The sequence below is a fragment of the Parambassis ranga genome, chromosome 17 (genome assembly GCF_900634625.1).
Source record: "Parambassis ranga chromosome 17, fParRan2.1, whole genome shotgun sequence".
NCBI lineage: Eukaryota > Metazoa > Chordata > Actinopteri > Ambassidae > Parambassis > Parambassis ranga.
This window is the reverse complement of record NC_041037.1, coordinates 4,061,510-4,079,460: the sequence shown is the minus strand read 5'-3', so window position 1 is coordinate 4,079,460 and position 17,951 is coordinate 4,061,510. Positions and strand designations below refer to the sequence as shown.

The following is a 17,951-nucleotide window of genomic DNA, read 5'->3' as shown; positions in this document are numbered from 1 at the left end:
CCAAACCTTAACGAGTATTTTGTTTGTGTGTGACTCCTGAATGAAAGCTTGCATTGCACGTAGCCCACCACTAAACCTCGTTACTTGGACTTATATGTTCTGTTAGCTTAATAGTCGCATAATGCATAATGGTATATGCGTTTTCCACACACATTTCTGACATACAACATTAACAGCTTTAAAAACACACAGACTAGAGACAGGTAGGCAAGACAGACAACATCAACAGCAGCAGTACAGCGGACCGGGCGACTGTCACAGGCATCTGTTGGAATGACTCCGTGTAGAAACACAGTTTGTCCAATAAGAACACCTCAGCTTCTAAATCCATGTCAGGCCTCACTTCTGTCACTTGGTCGTAAATTAACTTTTGAAAAAGTCGAAACAGCTGCTTGGTTGTTTAATGGAACAGAAGAAACAACTTCCTGATTTTCATCTTTCACCTGCAGTAAGATAAAAGTAATCAGAGTACATTATTTGTTTGAATTACATTGTTGAGCACAGCTTTGATGAGCTGTCATAAGCAGACACTGATGAAAAAACACACTCCTCTAATTAAACCCTCTAATTATGATCAAAGGTGTTTTGTTCAGTAAGGAAGAACAAAGCCAGCGATTTCAAATACATAAATGATAGATGTGTCTTGAATTATAAACCATTTAGTGCATGAATCATTAAGCAGAGACCTATTTTCAGTGGGGTTTTCCAGGATAAATTCAATTGGAATTAAATTTTCAGGTCTGAGGAGTCAGCAGGCGCTCACATCAACAGCTCAGAGGTATAAACCACAGTTTACCTCAACTTCATCGCCTCAAACCAAACCACCATATTGGATGGGTCACGTAATTCCGGCTGAAATGGAGAGCCTTGTCCAGACTATCCAGCCTATTTCTTGGTAATAGCCTGACCGAGCTCCCTGAAGAGGCCAATTCTGGCCAGCAAGGCCCACTTAAATTCTCCGTGAGACAGAGGAAGAGAGAATAAGGTCTGTGGAGCCACTTAAAAGCCCCTGGGTAAAAATGGGATTTCTGACCTGCTCCACTGGTGTCGCAGCTCTACAGCCAGATTGGCTGTCAAGACGCTGCCAGGTAGGAAAGGGAAGGGCAGGGGGGAGATGGGAGGGATGGATGGAAGCTGCTGCTGCTGCTGCTGCTGCTGGTGAGGATGTAGACCACCAGGACCTCATTAGCTCAACACTTCTTCAAACAATACAGCACAAGGGTGGCACTCACTGCCTCCATATATCTCTTTCTCATCCACCATCCTTTCCTTTTTCCTTTTTCTTTCTTTTACTTCTGTTTTTCTTTTCCACCTCCGTCTCCCTTTTTCGTCCAGCACCTTAAGGTCTCATTAACCAGATGAGTCTGTTTTGCTGCTAATCTGCCTCTAAGTCAAAGTCAGCATGTTGATGATAATGACACATACTCCCATACTCCCCCCCCCCCCACACACACACACACATCCAACACATCCAGCTATAATCATTTGTTCTTTTTAATGCCAAGAAAATGTAAATGTGTTATGGCTAGGAGAATGTAAATAAGCAGCGCATTTCTGCAGGGGTGATATTTCAGGGCACATTAGAGGGCTCTGCAGGCCTGGTTTGCATGTCATTGATCTTCAGTTCAAGGGCTCAGACAAACACACATGTATGCGTGCAGAGCACCTCACACACACACACCGACTACATGTACAAGAGCTTAACACACATGAATAAGTCATGTGCACGCTGTAGAAGGGGGGGGGGTTGTTACTGAACATTACATGTACACATATGAGCAGCAGATTAAAAGCACTAACAGCAAAATAATATGTGTATAAGTACCTAATGTAAATGAGATGAAAGCTGGAGTCATTTATTTATTTATTGTAATTGTTTTGCTAAATTTGTTATTTTAGCGTTTGATTATTTTATTATTTATTTATTATTTATTATTTATTGTAAAATAAACTACATACACCATGTAGATACACGTACTGTGCAGATATATTTATATATATCTGCATATATATATTTCAGTTTGTTTATCTGTACATACATGAAACTATATGTCAACTATATTTTCTGCCAAAAAGGGTCGATATTTATTAAACACTGTGTGTATGTTGTGAATGAGAGCGGTGTGTTTGAAGGTAAACACACATATTCCTTTGTTGTGTGGGAGTCAGAGAAAGATTTAAGGTGAATCCTTTGTAAGACCCCGGGGTTTCTACCAATTGCAAAGCAATATGACAAGCTACATATACCCAGGAGGCTCTGTCACTACCCATTTGTCAACAAAACATTTTCTGCCTCAAACACACAGTGAAGCTTTTTTACCAAAGTTCCCCTAGGTGTGCATTTCTGTCTGCTTTGCATATTCCTGTATAAACCAAGTCTTAACACAACTTCAGTGCTTTTTTTGACTTATGGAAAGAAAAAAAAAAGACTGTTGACTTACAAACAAACTGAGAAATTCTGCTGCGGGTGCATCCACAGAGAGATGAGGAAGTGTTTTTAAGAATATTTGTGAAATAAAGTTTACTTCCTGTCTCCTCTCAGCCGCTCAGGATGCACTGCCACACCTGCGCCCTGGTGACCAGCTCGGGTCACCTCATCGGAGGCGGGCGGGGTGAAGAGATCGACCGAGCCGAGTGCGTCATCCGCATGAACGATGCCCCGACCGCCGGAGGTTACGCCCGTGATGTCGGCCGCCGCACCTCCTTGCGTGTCATCGCTCACTCCAGCATGCAGCGAGTCCTGAGGAGCCGCCACGAGCTTCTCAACGTCAGCCAGGACGCTGTGTTCATCTTCTGGGGGCCCAGCAACTACATGAGGCGCGACGGGAAGGGCCTGGTGTACAACAACCTGAGGCTGATGAACCAGGTGCTGCCCAAGCTCAGAGTATACATCATCTCCTGGCAGAAGATGCTGCAGTTTGACGAGCTCTTCAAGAAGGAGACGGGCAAAGACAGGTGAGGGCAGAATCATAACCAATGCACATACATGAGGAGGGAAGGGGCTCTATGAAGTGCATGAATAACAGCATTGAAATGTATGAGCCTCCCACTCGGGTAGCCTTGACTGAACATTTTTAATAATTTGTGCAAATGAATAAATGACTTTCAGCTTCTTTAAGCTCTGCAAAAACAGAACATTCAGCAGTATTTCAGCCAGATTTTGAGGAATCGGATCACAGTTTCACTGCACCTTTTGTTTCAGACCTCACACAGTGGATGTTTTGCCTGTCACACACCCTTGCAGTAAATGACACATTGTCAGTGCTGCATATATATAAAGCACAACTAGAGCCAAGTAACCAAAAACACTGCCATGACAGATGAGATCATGACTTGGGTCTTGGTTACCACAGTAACAACTTCTACAATAGGATTCGCCCCCTTCAAAAGCAGCAAATTGTGTCCTGCCACTGAAATCTCTCAGATGCTGTTTACCTTGAAAACTGATGAAAAAAGTGCTTCCTTCAGCTTCATATGTTTGCACAGAGACAACAAAATGGATTCAAGGACGTCCACACAGGCGCTCGCTCGCCCTTCGGATGATTACATTTATGTCAGGTGGATCATCAAGCACTGAACTAGACCACACGCCAGTGCGGGGTTTATTTTATTAGACAGATGCAGAACGGTAACTGCAGTCCTAAAAATACAGATGTGATGAGCCTCGGCCTCAGAATTAAAAGTAAAATATTGGAAAGTGTTGCAAAGGGAGCTAATGTAACAGACCGACATCCGAACGTCTCAGTAAACACTTCTTTAGTGAGTTTCACTTTTTGCCTCGCTCTCAGTCCAGCAGCTATTAATACTTAATGAAAGCCTGACACTACACACACACACACATACACAACATACATTTGTGTGTCTCTCTTTCTCTTTGTCTGAGCCTTTGTCTGTGGTGTCAGTGGAGAGAGAATCTGACTTCAGCTTTAGATAGATGTGGGGGGAAATTACTAAGGAGGGCATCTTGTGAATGGCTCAGACATCCATCCTTCAGGCTCGGTGTGTTTACAGCTTCTGTTGCCGTTCATATTTACTGTCTGTGAGGCTTATTTGTGGTCATTTCTGTAGTTCTGTGTGGCATGGATGCAGGAAGAAGTAAAGGTTTTCTGATGATCTTCGTGGAATACTAATATTTTTCCTCATTTGTGGTTTCCTTAAGATTTGAGAGCCTGTAAAAGCAGCAGTTTCTGGGTAATCAACTGTGTGATCGGCAACCCTGCAAGCTTGTAATTGTAATTATGGGTTATGCCATTTCAGCAAAGGTAATTAGGATGGTGTGGGGCGACGCCACATTCACCCATTTTAATAACAGCGGCAGAGGAGCGATGGAAAACAGGTGTCCCTCTGTGTTAAATTGCAAAGCTAGAATGATCCTTAGCTGGTGATTAAAAGCAAATTATCCTCTGAAATAACTGTAAAAAAATATTCTCATCATTGTAATCGCCAACAGCTCTGTGGTGGACACCTTTAGGCCAGTTGTGGCGTTTTTTGAGATCATTCAGTTGTCAAAAAGATACAGCACATCCTGGTATTGGAAAAAACACCTGAATGTTAACAGCTACATTCTTAGCAGGTTGAAAAAAAATACATTGTGTGCTGACTTATGTGAAAGGTCAAACAGAGGAAAGAGAGAGGAGCCACAGCAGGCCTGTTGTGTAGCAGCTGCAACACCTAAAATGATGCCAGACCAGAACCGCATAATACCTGAACCAGTGTTTTTATAAAACTACAGAAAAAAAGCTCCCTGCTAAATGAGAAGAATGAAACACATTTAGCAAAGAAACTCCTACATACAGCAGACTGTAAGAATAACCTTTAAAGGCCACACACAGACACACACAGACACATACACACAGACACACATACACAAACACGCACACAGAGGTTTTCAGTTATTTTGGCTTCAGGATGCCAGCTCATGTTGAAAGTGGGCAAACATGTGAAATGTCACTGAACCCTTTAATCATAAAAAGGATAATCCGTCTCATAAAAACAGAGTTTTTTCATCCGTGTGCACATTTTTGATTTGCAATAGAAGAAAATACAACACAGTGGAACAGACGAAAATATGATTAAGTGTATAAAGATAGACTCGTGGAGACTAGACTGTAGACTAATAGTAAATAAATGATTTAAAAGTGGAGTCCTGGTTAAATTTAAAGATGTTCAAAAATGTGGAGCGCTAATCAAACTGAGGCGGGAGAACGGCCACCAAGCAGGTAAATATCATATGAAAATATCAGGGCAGCACCCAGTCTAAATGCAAAATGGGTCATAAAGATCTATAATTAACGGTCAACCTCAAGTGGCCATTCGATGAACTGCAGTTTTTAGCACTTCTCCAGAGTCTACAAATGGAAGTGGAAGGACTGATTGAGGTATAAACACAAGTCCATTTTACAGTTGCTGTTTGGTTAGATAGGCATCAAAACTACTTGTTGTGGTTTAAATTAACGTTCATATCACAGCATTGAGGCCTGAAAACAGTATCACAGTATCAGATGTTACAGAACAAAAAGCCAGCTGAAAACCTGGATGAGCTGCACATACGAACTGTCAGTCAAATCGCACTAAACACAGCTAAAAAACACATACACACACAGCCTGCCAGTGGATGGAAACAACACACTGTGGATGACATTCATAAAATCAATCCAAATCTTTCACACTCGCCTGAAAAGAGGAACAAAAGAAATGCTGTTACTTGTGTAGGTGGACAGAACAGGCGCGCAGAGAGAGAGGAGTTTGCTAAGTTTAGTGTGAACCAAATGTGAAAATCTAACTGTGTCTTAGCTGCACTTAATGTAAACAAAGAAAAAGCTCTCTGAAAGAAATCATCACCACCATTTTCACACCTGAAAGATGGAAAAAAAAACTAGTGACAGAGACACATTCAAAGTGCTTCGGAAGTTAAGTAGATACAGATGGGACTGGAAAAAGTGAAGGAGCTTGAATTAGTAATCAGCCTGTAATCAGAGCGGTGCGTCAGGCTGAAGGTGTGAGTGTAAAAGGTGCAGCGGCAAAGCAAAAACCTCCAACATTCGTTACTGTAATGTGCATCCTCCATGTCCTGATGATGATGATGATGATGATGATGATGTGCAACAGGTGTTTCAGGTTGAACTAATTACATCTAATCATGTGACCTTCACCTCAGCTGCTATGATAATAACAGGGTCGAAGATGCAGCAGCAAGAACCCAAAGACAAGAACTCATGTTTAATTAGAGTTAAAAAAAAAATAATCTCACTTTTTACTCATTTTAATAGAAATAAGATTCTAAGACTCAAGGATCAACACACAATTAAACGTCTTATTAAATAGGGACTGTTGTTAGATTTACAGTAACAAACTGTGTAAACACGAGCAGCAGCAGCAGCAGGGATAAATCTGCCATCCCGCTCACAGCTTGCCTCCAGTCTCTTTAAAAGACAACCATTGAAGCTAAGAGCTTGACATTTCACACCACATTATTCATCAGCATGTTCATAAACAAGGAAATGAGGAAGGCTTCTTAAGTGAGATTAGCCACATGCCTTCTGACTAAGACCTCCGTGCATCCAACACAGATTGCTCCATGACAAAATGCTTTGAACCCAGAAAGTTTTCTCATTTGCAAACGGACTCTGTGTGTGTGTGTGTGTGTGTGTGTGTGTTGTAGTGGTGGAACGAGGCTGTTCTTATATTAAAAACCTGGTGGCCGTGTTTGCATATCACAACAAATCAACATGTTGCAGACAACCTGGGCCCTGTCTTAATTAAATGAAAATGAGAAGTCTGTGCTTCAGCTTCGATAGCATCACTGTTGTTTGATGCACGGACGGACTCTAATAAAGATGAAAGTAGAATAAAAGTGCACTGTCACTGTTCATCACGCTGTCACTCAGCCGCTGCAGGCTGATTGATTTGGGGCGGTGCAGCCACATGGTGAACACGACAACATTTGACAACAGCAAAGAGAAATAAAACGAGAAATAAAGGAGCTGTTAGCTAGATTTACAGGAAAATAAAAATCCGACTGCTCAGTGTATGCTAAACAAACATCATCCAGGCTTCAGTCAGCTTACCAATTTATGTTATTTCACACATAAAGTGATAATGAACCACCTATTCCTGTCCTTGACCTCAAACTAACCATCATTCAATGTCATTAAATGACATTCCAAAGTTTAGGTTCTCTCATAACCTGTAGAAACAAAGATCATACACACCTTTTTACATATTTCTATATGCTATATGCTATATTTGCTAATGTTAACATGCATGCAGATGTATAGGCTACCATAGGGCTACATGCTAACACCACGCCTTCTCCGTTTAGTTTGCATATGTTTATTATTCAGCTAGCATTTAGCATGTTAGCTTGTTACAGATCTTACAGAACTAAATCATTTGTTGTTGTTATCTTGTCCTACCTTATGCTGTTATTTTACAATCTGAAGCTGTCCCTATCCTTTAAAATCCAGTTGTGAGACCTTTGCACTGCGGCTTTTTTTCTATGAAGGCTACACCTCCAGCCTGTGAGGACCACACCTGGACGGAGACGTGGAATCATGCTAACAATCATGCACTTTTTTTAGACCTTTTTTAAATGGTTGTTTGAGGGTTAAGACTTTGAGGTTGTATGGTAAATGTTAGAATTAGGTCAGGGACTAATGGATTTCTCTCTATGCTTTCCCCTGCTTCGTCGGTTGACATGGTGGTTAGGGACTCAGTTGTAAAGGTTAGGGTTAGGGTGAGGGACTAAGGAACCTATTAAGACAATAAATGTCCTCACAAAGATAGCTGTCCAAGTTGGGTGTGTGTGTGTATGCCAATACTGATTGGAGGTAGCCAGCTTGGTGCAGGACTTCCTGTTGGTGTTAGGGTGCATTTTGTATTGTATTCTTCTAATGCACGAGGGTTTGTGGACCTTCATTTTCCACATCCGGTATCCTCATAAAAAGTTTTGATGATGAAAGTTTCCCTAAATTTAAAAGCGGTCTTTCTCTAAGCTTCCTGAGATTATTCTTTGTGCATCAAACCCGGCACCACAGCACCAGTGTGTCTAAAAATACACAGGTGTGGACACAAAGCCTCGCCAGCAGAGTTCATCTTCTTAGTTACGCTTGACTGTCTATAGTCGACTCTCTTCAACAATCTGGAATCATTTTCTCGCTCCCCTCCTCACATTTCCATACCGCCGCTCCCAAAGAAGGAGAAATGTTCAAAGTGGAAGCACTAAACAGGCCTTTTATTTCAGAATGTGTCCTGACGTGAATCCTCCTCACGCTGCTCACTCTGTGAGAAAACGAAGGAAAGAACATCTGAACAGCTTTTCAAACAGGCAGGTAAACCTTCCACTCCAAGCGTGTCACCCTCATCAACAGCAGGCGAGAGCAGCGCCGAGGTGCCTGTCTGGTTCTTCTTGTCAAGACTTTTCTTATCAGGGCTTTGTTTCTCTGCCTTGCTGAGTTAAAACCTGAGCTGTTGTGGATGCAGGTTTGTCTGTGTGGGAAGAGAGGAGAAGCAGTAAGAACCTTTGAGAAGCAGCAGGGTGATGAGGCCGGCCGGGAGATAAAGAAGAACGCATCCTGTCAGACGGGCTCTCAGAGTTTGAACCTCTGCCTCCTCACTCTTCCATAGTCGAATCGTTTTTTAAAAATGTGATGACTTATCCTGGGAAAGGAACCAAAAGTACAACTCATTCTCAGTTTTAAGTGTTGACAGAGGTTCAAGCATTAAAAATATAAACACAACATTCAGCTGTGTTTATTTATTCATTATGAGACAACAGGCATGAGTGGCTGAATGAACCACAAACTAAAAATACCATCTTAGTTGCAGATGTTTGCATCATGTGGCATCCTGGAGGTCTTGTGTGTCTGCTTTGTGCCTGTTTTGAATTGCATCATGGTTATAGTGGCTTGATCTTGAACACGGGGGGGGGGGGGGGGGGGGGGGGGGGTCATTGACAGTAAAAACTATGAACAGAGCTTCCGTGATGTCACCCACTTGTTTCTGAAGAGCCGCTTTGAGGCTCGGTGGGAGGCTCCGGGATGCTCTGACCGCCGCCACGTTGGCAGCGCCACGTCCGCCAAAACTTCAAATATGGACAAAGAGGGGGAGCACGAGCAGAGTTTAGGGGGGTGGGCGATCGTGGAAGCAGGAAACTCGCACTGTGATACGTCAACTGTCTGTTGCTCAAGCGGCAACGCCCATAATTACACGTAATTTTAAGTCCGAATATAATTAAAACGAGTGAGTTGTAACAGCTCCCCCCCCCCCCCCCACAATTGACACTAGAAGAGAACTTATCATTTGATAGACCAGAATGGTTTGTACCAGGCTGTAAACATGTTTATTTCTGCTGTGAGATCGGCCATTTTAACATGGGAGTCTATGGGAAATGACTCGCTTCTGAAGCCAGCCCCCAGTGGTTGCGGCGTGAACTACAATTTGAGCCTACTGAGCCCCGAAGGTTGCCGCTTGGTTGGGACCTACTGATTCAGGTCATTTTGTTGATATTTATATTGTCAGGTCTCTGTGGTTGTTTTTGTCTCATGGCTCTGTCTTCCTGTGGTCTTCTGTTTTCACTTTGCTCTGCTCATTTTGTGCGTTTTACTTCAGCTCAGTCCGGTTTCTGGCAGGCCGTTTAAGCAGTCTAAAAGTGTGGCCCGTCATCACTTAAATGCATAATGTTTCTAAATGAGGCCGTTCCAGGCTCATAAACATGCTGAATGTGTCTGTCTCTTTATTTTCGATGTATTTATGTTTTATTGCTGTCACTTTCCTTCTTCTACTGCCTTCTGTCTGCTCTTTGTAAGACGTGTATTGTGCTTAAGTGCTTCTCTGATGGTCAAACACTACAGGTGGCCACGCCGCATCTTTAATTATATAATGAGAAAATCCATAAATGTCATTTTTATGCATTAAGTTGAATTCATTTTTTTCCTTCCTCGCTGTGCATGTTTTCTCATAAATCTTCTCAGTAGCTTCACGTTGGTGAATCTCAAGAGTTTACCTGTAGTCATTGATCCTGTTTCATCATGAGATACTGATGCATCGATAGCTCACCACCTCTGTGTCAGATGATTCAAACCTCTTACATCAGCTCTGGTAACACGCTGGGTGAGGGAAGGAGCACACTGAATCTTTTATAAACTCATCTGATGAATGTTGATTGTTCCTAAAGAGCTGTGGACAACAACAGCTCAGCCTGAGTGTGCTGCAGTGTGGAAACAGGAGTCAGCTCAGTCAGGCCGTGTTACCGTTCTCAACATGATAAAACCCTGTTCACATATACAGCAGGCATATTAAGGTAATATTTAAAGTCTTAGTCCGCCATCTCTTTTCCTCTCATGTCCTTCTTTCAGAAATCAGGAAAAGTTTGTGCTCCTATCATATCGTTGTGCTTATCTTTTCCCACACATCCTCAATCATCTTGGATACTTCTATTAAAAAATGATTTAAAAACTCCACCAAAGGTCACTGCCATGTTTTTATATTACCTTTCAAATGAATGGACGTTTCAAGTTATTCGAGTTATTTTCATTTCTCCTGAACGTCTGATGACTCATTAAATCTATTGAAAACCAACCAGGACTCCTTCAGCAGGGTGGAGAGGCCAGAATGTTTTTCCATCTGACAGAAATCCTGCGAGAGCTCCCGCTCTGATGGACGTTTAGGTTTAAAGAGATTTTCTGATGCTATGTAAATATCATCTCTTATTTCTTTCATAGCGTCAGGAACCTGTGATTAGTGCTCATTTCTTCGCTGCTGAATCAATGTCATTTCAAAACAGCCTCACTACATGCAGACCAGGCTGCTTTTTTGATTAAGGGTTTGATTATTTGACAGGGTTCATTTGTATCAGTCGATATGCAGGATGGATCTGTATTTTAATGAAGCCGTGAGGGGAACATGAATGATCTTCCAGTCAGGAACATCGACCTCTGGATTTAGATGAATCTTTATTCTGCCATAATACAGCGACAGGAGATTTTCTGATTATCTATCCCAGTTAATCACATAAAAAAAATCAAATATGGTACAGTTCACCTCCATGTGGTCTCCCACGCATAAAATCCATCTAACTGTCTTCTGTCTTCTCCCACCTCCTCCTCCTCTTCTTCCTCCTCCTTCCCCTCTGCAGGAAGATATCAAACTCCTGGCTCAGCACCGGCTGGTTCACCATGACCATCGCCCTGGAGCTGTGCGATAGGATCAATGTCTACGGCATGGTGGCGCCTGACTTTTGCAGGTGAGACAGTGAGGCTGAATGTGAAAGATCATTGCCGGCGTAACCAGGAGCTCCCTCACTGAGAGTTTTATATAAAGCGGAGCCGCTTCAAGTGTATATAAATTCACAGCAGCACGGCCGCCTGATAAGAAAGATTAAAACTGTAAATATATTCAGACAGCTGATAATAAAACTTCAGTGTGGCTGGAGATGTTTGTGGAATACTTAAATCGTCTGTGTGCTGCTGGAAAATAATTCAGTAAACAAGCTCGTAGATGTTAGAAGAGAAAAGCAGAGCGCTCACTCACGCTCCTGACATACTGATCACCTCCACATACACTCACAGTACGAGTAAAACGCATGCGGTATCAATTCAAAGCTCACAATTTACATGCTCATATTGTAAGGTTTGATGGGCAGCTTGTGGTCGCCGCCATGTTTGTTTTCATCTGTACACAGCGGGGGAAACACAGACTTCGGGCTGTATCTGCCTAAACTATGCGAAACCCTCAAAACAAAAGTTTCAAACATCAGAAATTCATCCAATTACCATATGTGCGACGTTAATCGCTTCTCGTGAGACTGTACGCTGCACGATTTAAGACACATGACAGAGCTGAAATTCAGCCTGACTCAAAAAAAGTCGTGCGACTCAGAATTCGGTTCAAACTTGGACCATAAGCCACACAGTGTATGTCCGGCTTCAGCTGGAGTCAGCCTGTCTGTTTGGTTTGCTTCCTGCACCATCCGACATCCACAACACTCTTCAATTTTTCATCAACTGCAGTGTCAATAAGAATCTCCAACAGTTGACTGACACACACACACACACACAATGCTACCACTCAACTACCAGGGGAGACAAAAGACACACTGTCTGTGCAGCCCAACTTCAGGCAAAAGAAAGTTTCTTCTGAGCAAAGACTTGAAATTAGAAACCCAGCATGAACATGCAGCCACAACACATGGCTCAAAGGCCGGCTGTAAATGTTTCTGGCCAGTTAAACACATCCACTCTGTTCCTGATGAGATGATAAGAGGCCAACTTTATCTCACACCCAGCACTCTCAGTAAAGCTGTCACTAACACTCCATATCTTTGTGTTTGGTCTGACAAAACAATCCGGCTTTCAGTGCAGCAGAGGGAAACAAAATAATAACCTTCAGGCTCCTATTAATTGCTGTTATCAGGCACATTTTTAAGTTTTATGCCTAAAATGATGAACTGAATTTGTTTTCAACTCAACAAACCTCTGCAGCCCTTTATGACATCATAAGGGGATGAGCCCGCCTTTATTTTCAGCCACAGTTGAACTACTGGTTTGTGGTGATGACCCCATACTGTATGGCAGAAATGCACAGAACCACACTGTGCAGCATACGTAGCAGTTTCTGGCTCCGTCTGGCTCCCGGCAGCTCGCTCATCCCACCTTGTTAGCAGAGTTTAATGGCTTGAGTTACAGCTCACGTCTCACGGTCTCAGGCTGAGCTTTAATTGGAGGATTTTATTGAAGGAACAAATCTTATTAGTTTTCTCAATAAAAAAGAACAAACTGTAAAATGTTCAGTATATCTTTGTGCCTGGGCTCTGATTGATTAGAGAATTACTTTTTATTTTGGGTTTGAGCACAAATACAATTTTGACTGTAATTAAAGGGGGGGGGCGGGGTTCTCATGATGACTGACATGGTTTGATCTAACTTTTGAACCAAAAGTTCCTCCACTCCTCGAAATATATAGTTAATGGAGACATGTAAATATCAGCAGTAACTATAAATGATGAAATATTAGAAAGACTTCAGGGACTAACTTCCTCCTCCTTTTATCCACCTTGAACATTCTCTCAGCTCTTTTCTCTTTTAAGTAACCTTTCATAACAGCAGTATAAAGACACCACACTCATTAATTAATATACGTTTGCATGACTATGCAAATATAAAAGAAAGTTTGGAGTTTTGTTGTATTTCCGGTGACTGAAAATTACAAGTCATTAGTGTCAAAGAGATCCTAGAAGACGACCTGGAGGGCCGATGATCATCACCACACAAGAGACCACTGACGAGATCTATGCTGTGACTGAATGAGGCAGAGCTGGAGATCCACCAGGACTCTGCTGGGCAGTTATTGACATCTAACTCTGATAAATGATAATGATAATAATAATAAATGATGATATTGACGCGATGACTGCTGAAATCCAGAAAATGAAATGTTTCCTATTTTGGTTTAAAATCTGATTTTAACACAGCCAAATGAATATAAATGAAGATGGAAGATGAATCATTGCAGGGTGACGCCGCAGTTTATAGTGATATAGGTGCTCTGATGTTTGTATGTGTTGATGGTGCCATGTGTACAAAGAAATATATTCCCAGCTAGGTGTGAAGGAACTCTTCCTGACCTCTACCCGTCCTCCTCCTCTTCCTCCTCTCATTCAGGGTCAACAAACAGTGTTTGCTGAAAGTCTGACACCAGATGAGTGAAGGCTGTGATATATAATGCACAGTGCACTTTTGCACTGTTTGCTTTTCTTTCTAACAGCTTGTTTTGAACTTGAACCATACATTATGATTATCATTACTATTACTGCTCAGACTGTACTGCTGCTTTTTCATTTTATTTATTTATTTAGCAGCATGTGACATTTTAAAGTTATTAAAACAAGTTACATTTAGCTGCTCCGGCCCTGCAGATGACAAACAAGTGAACATGGATTGCTCTCGCTCCTTCACCTTGAAATGGAGGTGTCACATAAAACTCAAGTGACTCATTAAAGTGCTTTTTAAATGTCAGCTCTTTTTTTTCTCTCACTGCAGGGAGCCTCAGCATCACTCTGTGCCCTACCACTACTATGAACCACGAGGCCCAGATGAGTGCGGCATGTACATTTCCCACGAGCGCGGGCGGCGTGGCAGCCACCACCGATTCATCACTGAGAAACGCGTCTTTGCCAACTGGGCACGGACGTTTGACATCCACTTCTACCAACCGGACTGGACGCCGCCGCCTCTGCCAGCCAACCGCACGCTGGAGGGCACGGTCATGGCGGCTCCACAGAAGACGTGACTGGTACTAGGCCGTGGTGAAGAAAACACTTCTTTTGAAGACAGGGAACATTTGCTCTGGACTTTTTTTTTAATAAAAAAAAAAGCCAAACATGAAGTAGGCAGGAAAAATAATCACTCCAGTGTTGATCCTGCTGGACGTTCCTGCAGCTGCAGCTCTCCAGCAATGTTTGTTTACTGAGGTGAACCAGTTCAAAGTTGTACATCTTTTCTAAAAAAAAAAAACCTTGTAAAGTGAGGTTATACAAGAAGGCAACATCATCACACACTCCGCTCTCAGTGCATGCAACGCTTTCCTGTGGACCCTCCTGGTCTTTGTGCATATGTCTGTGTATGCATGTGTACCAGAGGGATCACAGAGGACACTGACTCGAGTTCGGGTCTCTGCTTACAATTCATAGAAAGAAAAATAGCAGAATAATGCCTGAAACCTTACAGCGTGCTGCTGGATCAGGTGCTGAATACAGATGGTGGTGTAGCTCGGGTTAAATTGTGCCGTTTGAAGGTGTGAATTATGACGGTTCAGATGTTTTATTCTTTTGCAGTTTTCAAAGATTGTGGAGGTTAGGTTGGATGAGATTCTTTAGACCCCCGTGTCACGCTATAAAAGGCTCACACACCTTCAAAGCTGTTTAATAAATCACTTCCATGACTTTTATTTCTGCTGCCTTTCAGATGTGTGCATTGTGCACTCACCCAAACTTTGCAATGCGGCACATGCTGGCTGAATGAAAAGTGTGCTGCATTCACTGGGAGGTTTTATCTCACTCTTCTTTTCCCTGGTATGTATGTATCATAGGGGCTTTTGTCGGCTCCTGTCAACAGTTAATAGTGCGATTTATACAGCTACAAGCTGGATTTCCATGTAAATGCACAGACATGTCACACAAGACAAGCGGGAGATTAAGATCGAGAGCAGGGATGCAGCAGCAGCATCCATCCTGTTATATTCACCTGCTGCCGCTCCTGTGAGCTCCAGTCACATCGCAGCAGAGTTACACCGTTTCAAAGAATGCTGTGTTTTCTTTTTTTGTTAAACTGATGAGTATGTGATCCGTCACTCTCTCTCTCTCTCTCTCTCGCTCTGGATTGTGTTTTGTGTGCACTCTTCTCCTCATTTGATGGAGTGAATGCTACATGCAGACTCTCCCCCTCGGTTTTCATCCGTTCTTTCTCCGTGAATAAGAATCAGGTGTCAGTCAGGAGAGAGTAATGAGATGCGCGGTTACCTTAATGATACATGCCGGTGCTAAGTCCCTATTGATTTTGCCTTCATCTCTGTAATGTGAGTAATGAGAAGACAGATGCTGTGGGTCACATACATATGTAGGTGCTCGCACCATGACAGCATGTTTTACATCACATTTACTCAGAAAAGATGAGGACACAATTGCTTCTCATACATCATAAATAGCAGAGCAGAGTGCAGCCACGCTCAGCGTGCTGCTGACTTTATACTGTAGCAGAGGAGGAGATGTCTGTGAATGCCTGTGTCCAGTTCACATGTACAAGTAAAATAATCAGCACTTGATTCATTCTTCTTTGTTAAAGGACTCGCGTGGTTACAGGTAGCTTGATATAACCAAACAAAAGAGACTTTTACAAGCGATCTGTTTTCAAAATTCGAATGTCACACCAACAAGTAATTACTAAGAAGACATCACAGGTAATTGGATTGTTGCAGGAGTGTGGCTGTCTCCACGGTGAGATCAGGCTACAACTATGGATGATTTGTGAGGAACAATTAGGATTATAAATTGACAATTTTTTTTTTTGTCTTGCAAGATGAAAGGTCCCAACTCCTAACATATGCTAAGCAGCAAAAAGCTGTTTAGCATATATATATTATGTAACTTAAAGCTGCTAAGCAGCTATGCTAAGCAGCTTAAAGTTACATATTATGTAGTGTCACTCTCAAAGATGTGGCAACAACAGGTTATTGCAGATCTCCAGTCAGTCAGTTGAACGTGAGCTTCGTCTGCACTATGTGGCAAAAAAGAGGTTTATATCTGGGTGTTGGAAAACATGTAGCAGACTGTACCAATGAGGGCCAATGCCTCTCTGATGTTGTAACCAGTTAGCTTAGCATAAATTAAAAACTAAAATGAACATTTTATTGAAACTACTTTGTTCTTGTTGAGCACATAGAGACAACCCATAGAGATGAATTAAAGAAGAAACATGATGTGCTTTTAGGCAGATTTTCTTACTTTCAGACCAAGAGAGTTAAGCAGATTTCTTTTGTTTACTGTGTTAATGCTCAGTTAACCTAACTGTCTCTACTGCCTAAAAATGTATTCCTTAAAAATTCCTTTCAGCAATGATTAATTCATTCTGTCAAGTTCAGCACTGGCATTGACTCATTAACATTCCTCTCAATAAAAAGACTTTTATCAACAGTCTTGCAACCACAAGGTAAAATTGTGACCAACAAAATTAGTGCGTTCATAGACCGTGTTTGTATTCAGCAGCGAGAGCACAGAGATGAAACGTGGGGGTTGTGAGGGGAGGAAGCCAGTGACTCACCTTCACCCTTGACTGACGGCAGCTGCCATTTTTTACTTTTCAATCTTGCTCTTCCTGTCTGGTTGTGACATCACACTGTGTCACACTGAATTAATAATGAAAGACAGGCAGAGCTACAAGGCCTGCTCATTACTCCCCAGAGCCACAAATAGATCCTTGACTATTGTGTGTGTGTGTGTGTGTGTGTTTGAAAATGGCACTGTGCTGCCTCATTGCCTTAAGGTAAGGAATATAGATCAAGGTAACATTAAAAAATGAGCATTCAGCACAGGGGCACCTCAATTATTAGACAGAGGAGCCTTTAACAGATCAATAAAATGTACCTAATTTGCATTTAGGATGATTAATGGCTCATTACAACACTGAAAATTAAGTTATGGCTAAGAAAGAACTATTAATCTTACAATATTCATAAATACAGCAACACCAGAGCTACAACAACATGTAATATATAAGGTTTTTAGGTCAATCGATACATTGGTTTATAAACAGGGTTACTGCACAATGAAGGGTCTTCTTTCATGCCTCCTTCAGAATGTGTGATAGAAAACCAGAAGGGACGACATGGCCTAGAATCACCTTCATTTTTCATTCAGCACATCCCAATAGTATTTATTAATTCCTAAATGATACAATTACTTAAATTAACATGACCCAGATATGTGACAAAAATGTCTGCATGGATTAACCACTTACAAATGATTCATTGTTTTGGTTCATTAAAGTTTTTGTGAGCTTCCACAGCTAATGTAATAACCCCCCCGTGTCTGCTGAATGGAGCAGCATAACTGAAAGATTCCTGCCCATAAATGCGTGAAGTTGTTGTAAGTTACGAGGCTTTTTAATATTTTTTGAAGAAGATGTTATGTAGAACATTTCAAGGCCTGCAGCACAGTTAACAGCGACAAGATCTCTTTTAAAGCCCAAGGTGATGCATTAAAATTCTTTGTTTTATTAACCAACATGGAGTCAAACTGTGAAAGTAAGAATATTTACCGCTGCAACCAGTGAGTGTTTACTTCATAATGACTTAATGCTGCAGTCAGATGGTCTGTTCGTGACCTTATAAGTAGTCTGCTAGGAAACAGAAGTAACCAAATTCTTTTTGTTTTCAAATGTATATGATATATATAAATATAT

At 41.9% G+C, this 17,951-nt stretch overlaps 1 protein-coding gene across 1 annotated transcript in view; it reads left to right on the top strand.

The window, feature by feature from the left end:
* st6galnac5a (ST6 (alpha-N-acetyl-neuraminyl-2,3-beta-galactosyl-1,3)-N-acetylgalactosaminide alpha-2,6-sialyltransferase 5a) overlaps positions 1–16,293 on the top strand; it is a 39,012-nt gene extending 22,719 nt beyond the window's left edge. The window contains exons 3-5 of the mRNA XM_028427655.1: positions 2,543–2,955; positions 11,135–11,242; positions 14,037–16,293. Coding sequence (XP_028283456.1) covers positions 2,543–2,955; positions 11,135–11,242; positions 14,037–14,286 — 771 coding nt within the window. The 3' untranslated portion in view covers positions 14,287–16,293. The remainder of the gene's footprint in view (positions 1–2,542; positions 2,956–11,134; positions 11,243–14,036) is intronic.
* The last annotated feature ends 1,658 nt before the right edge of the window (positions 16,294–17,951 follow it).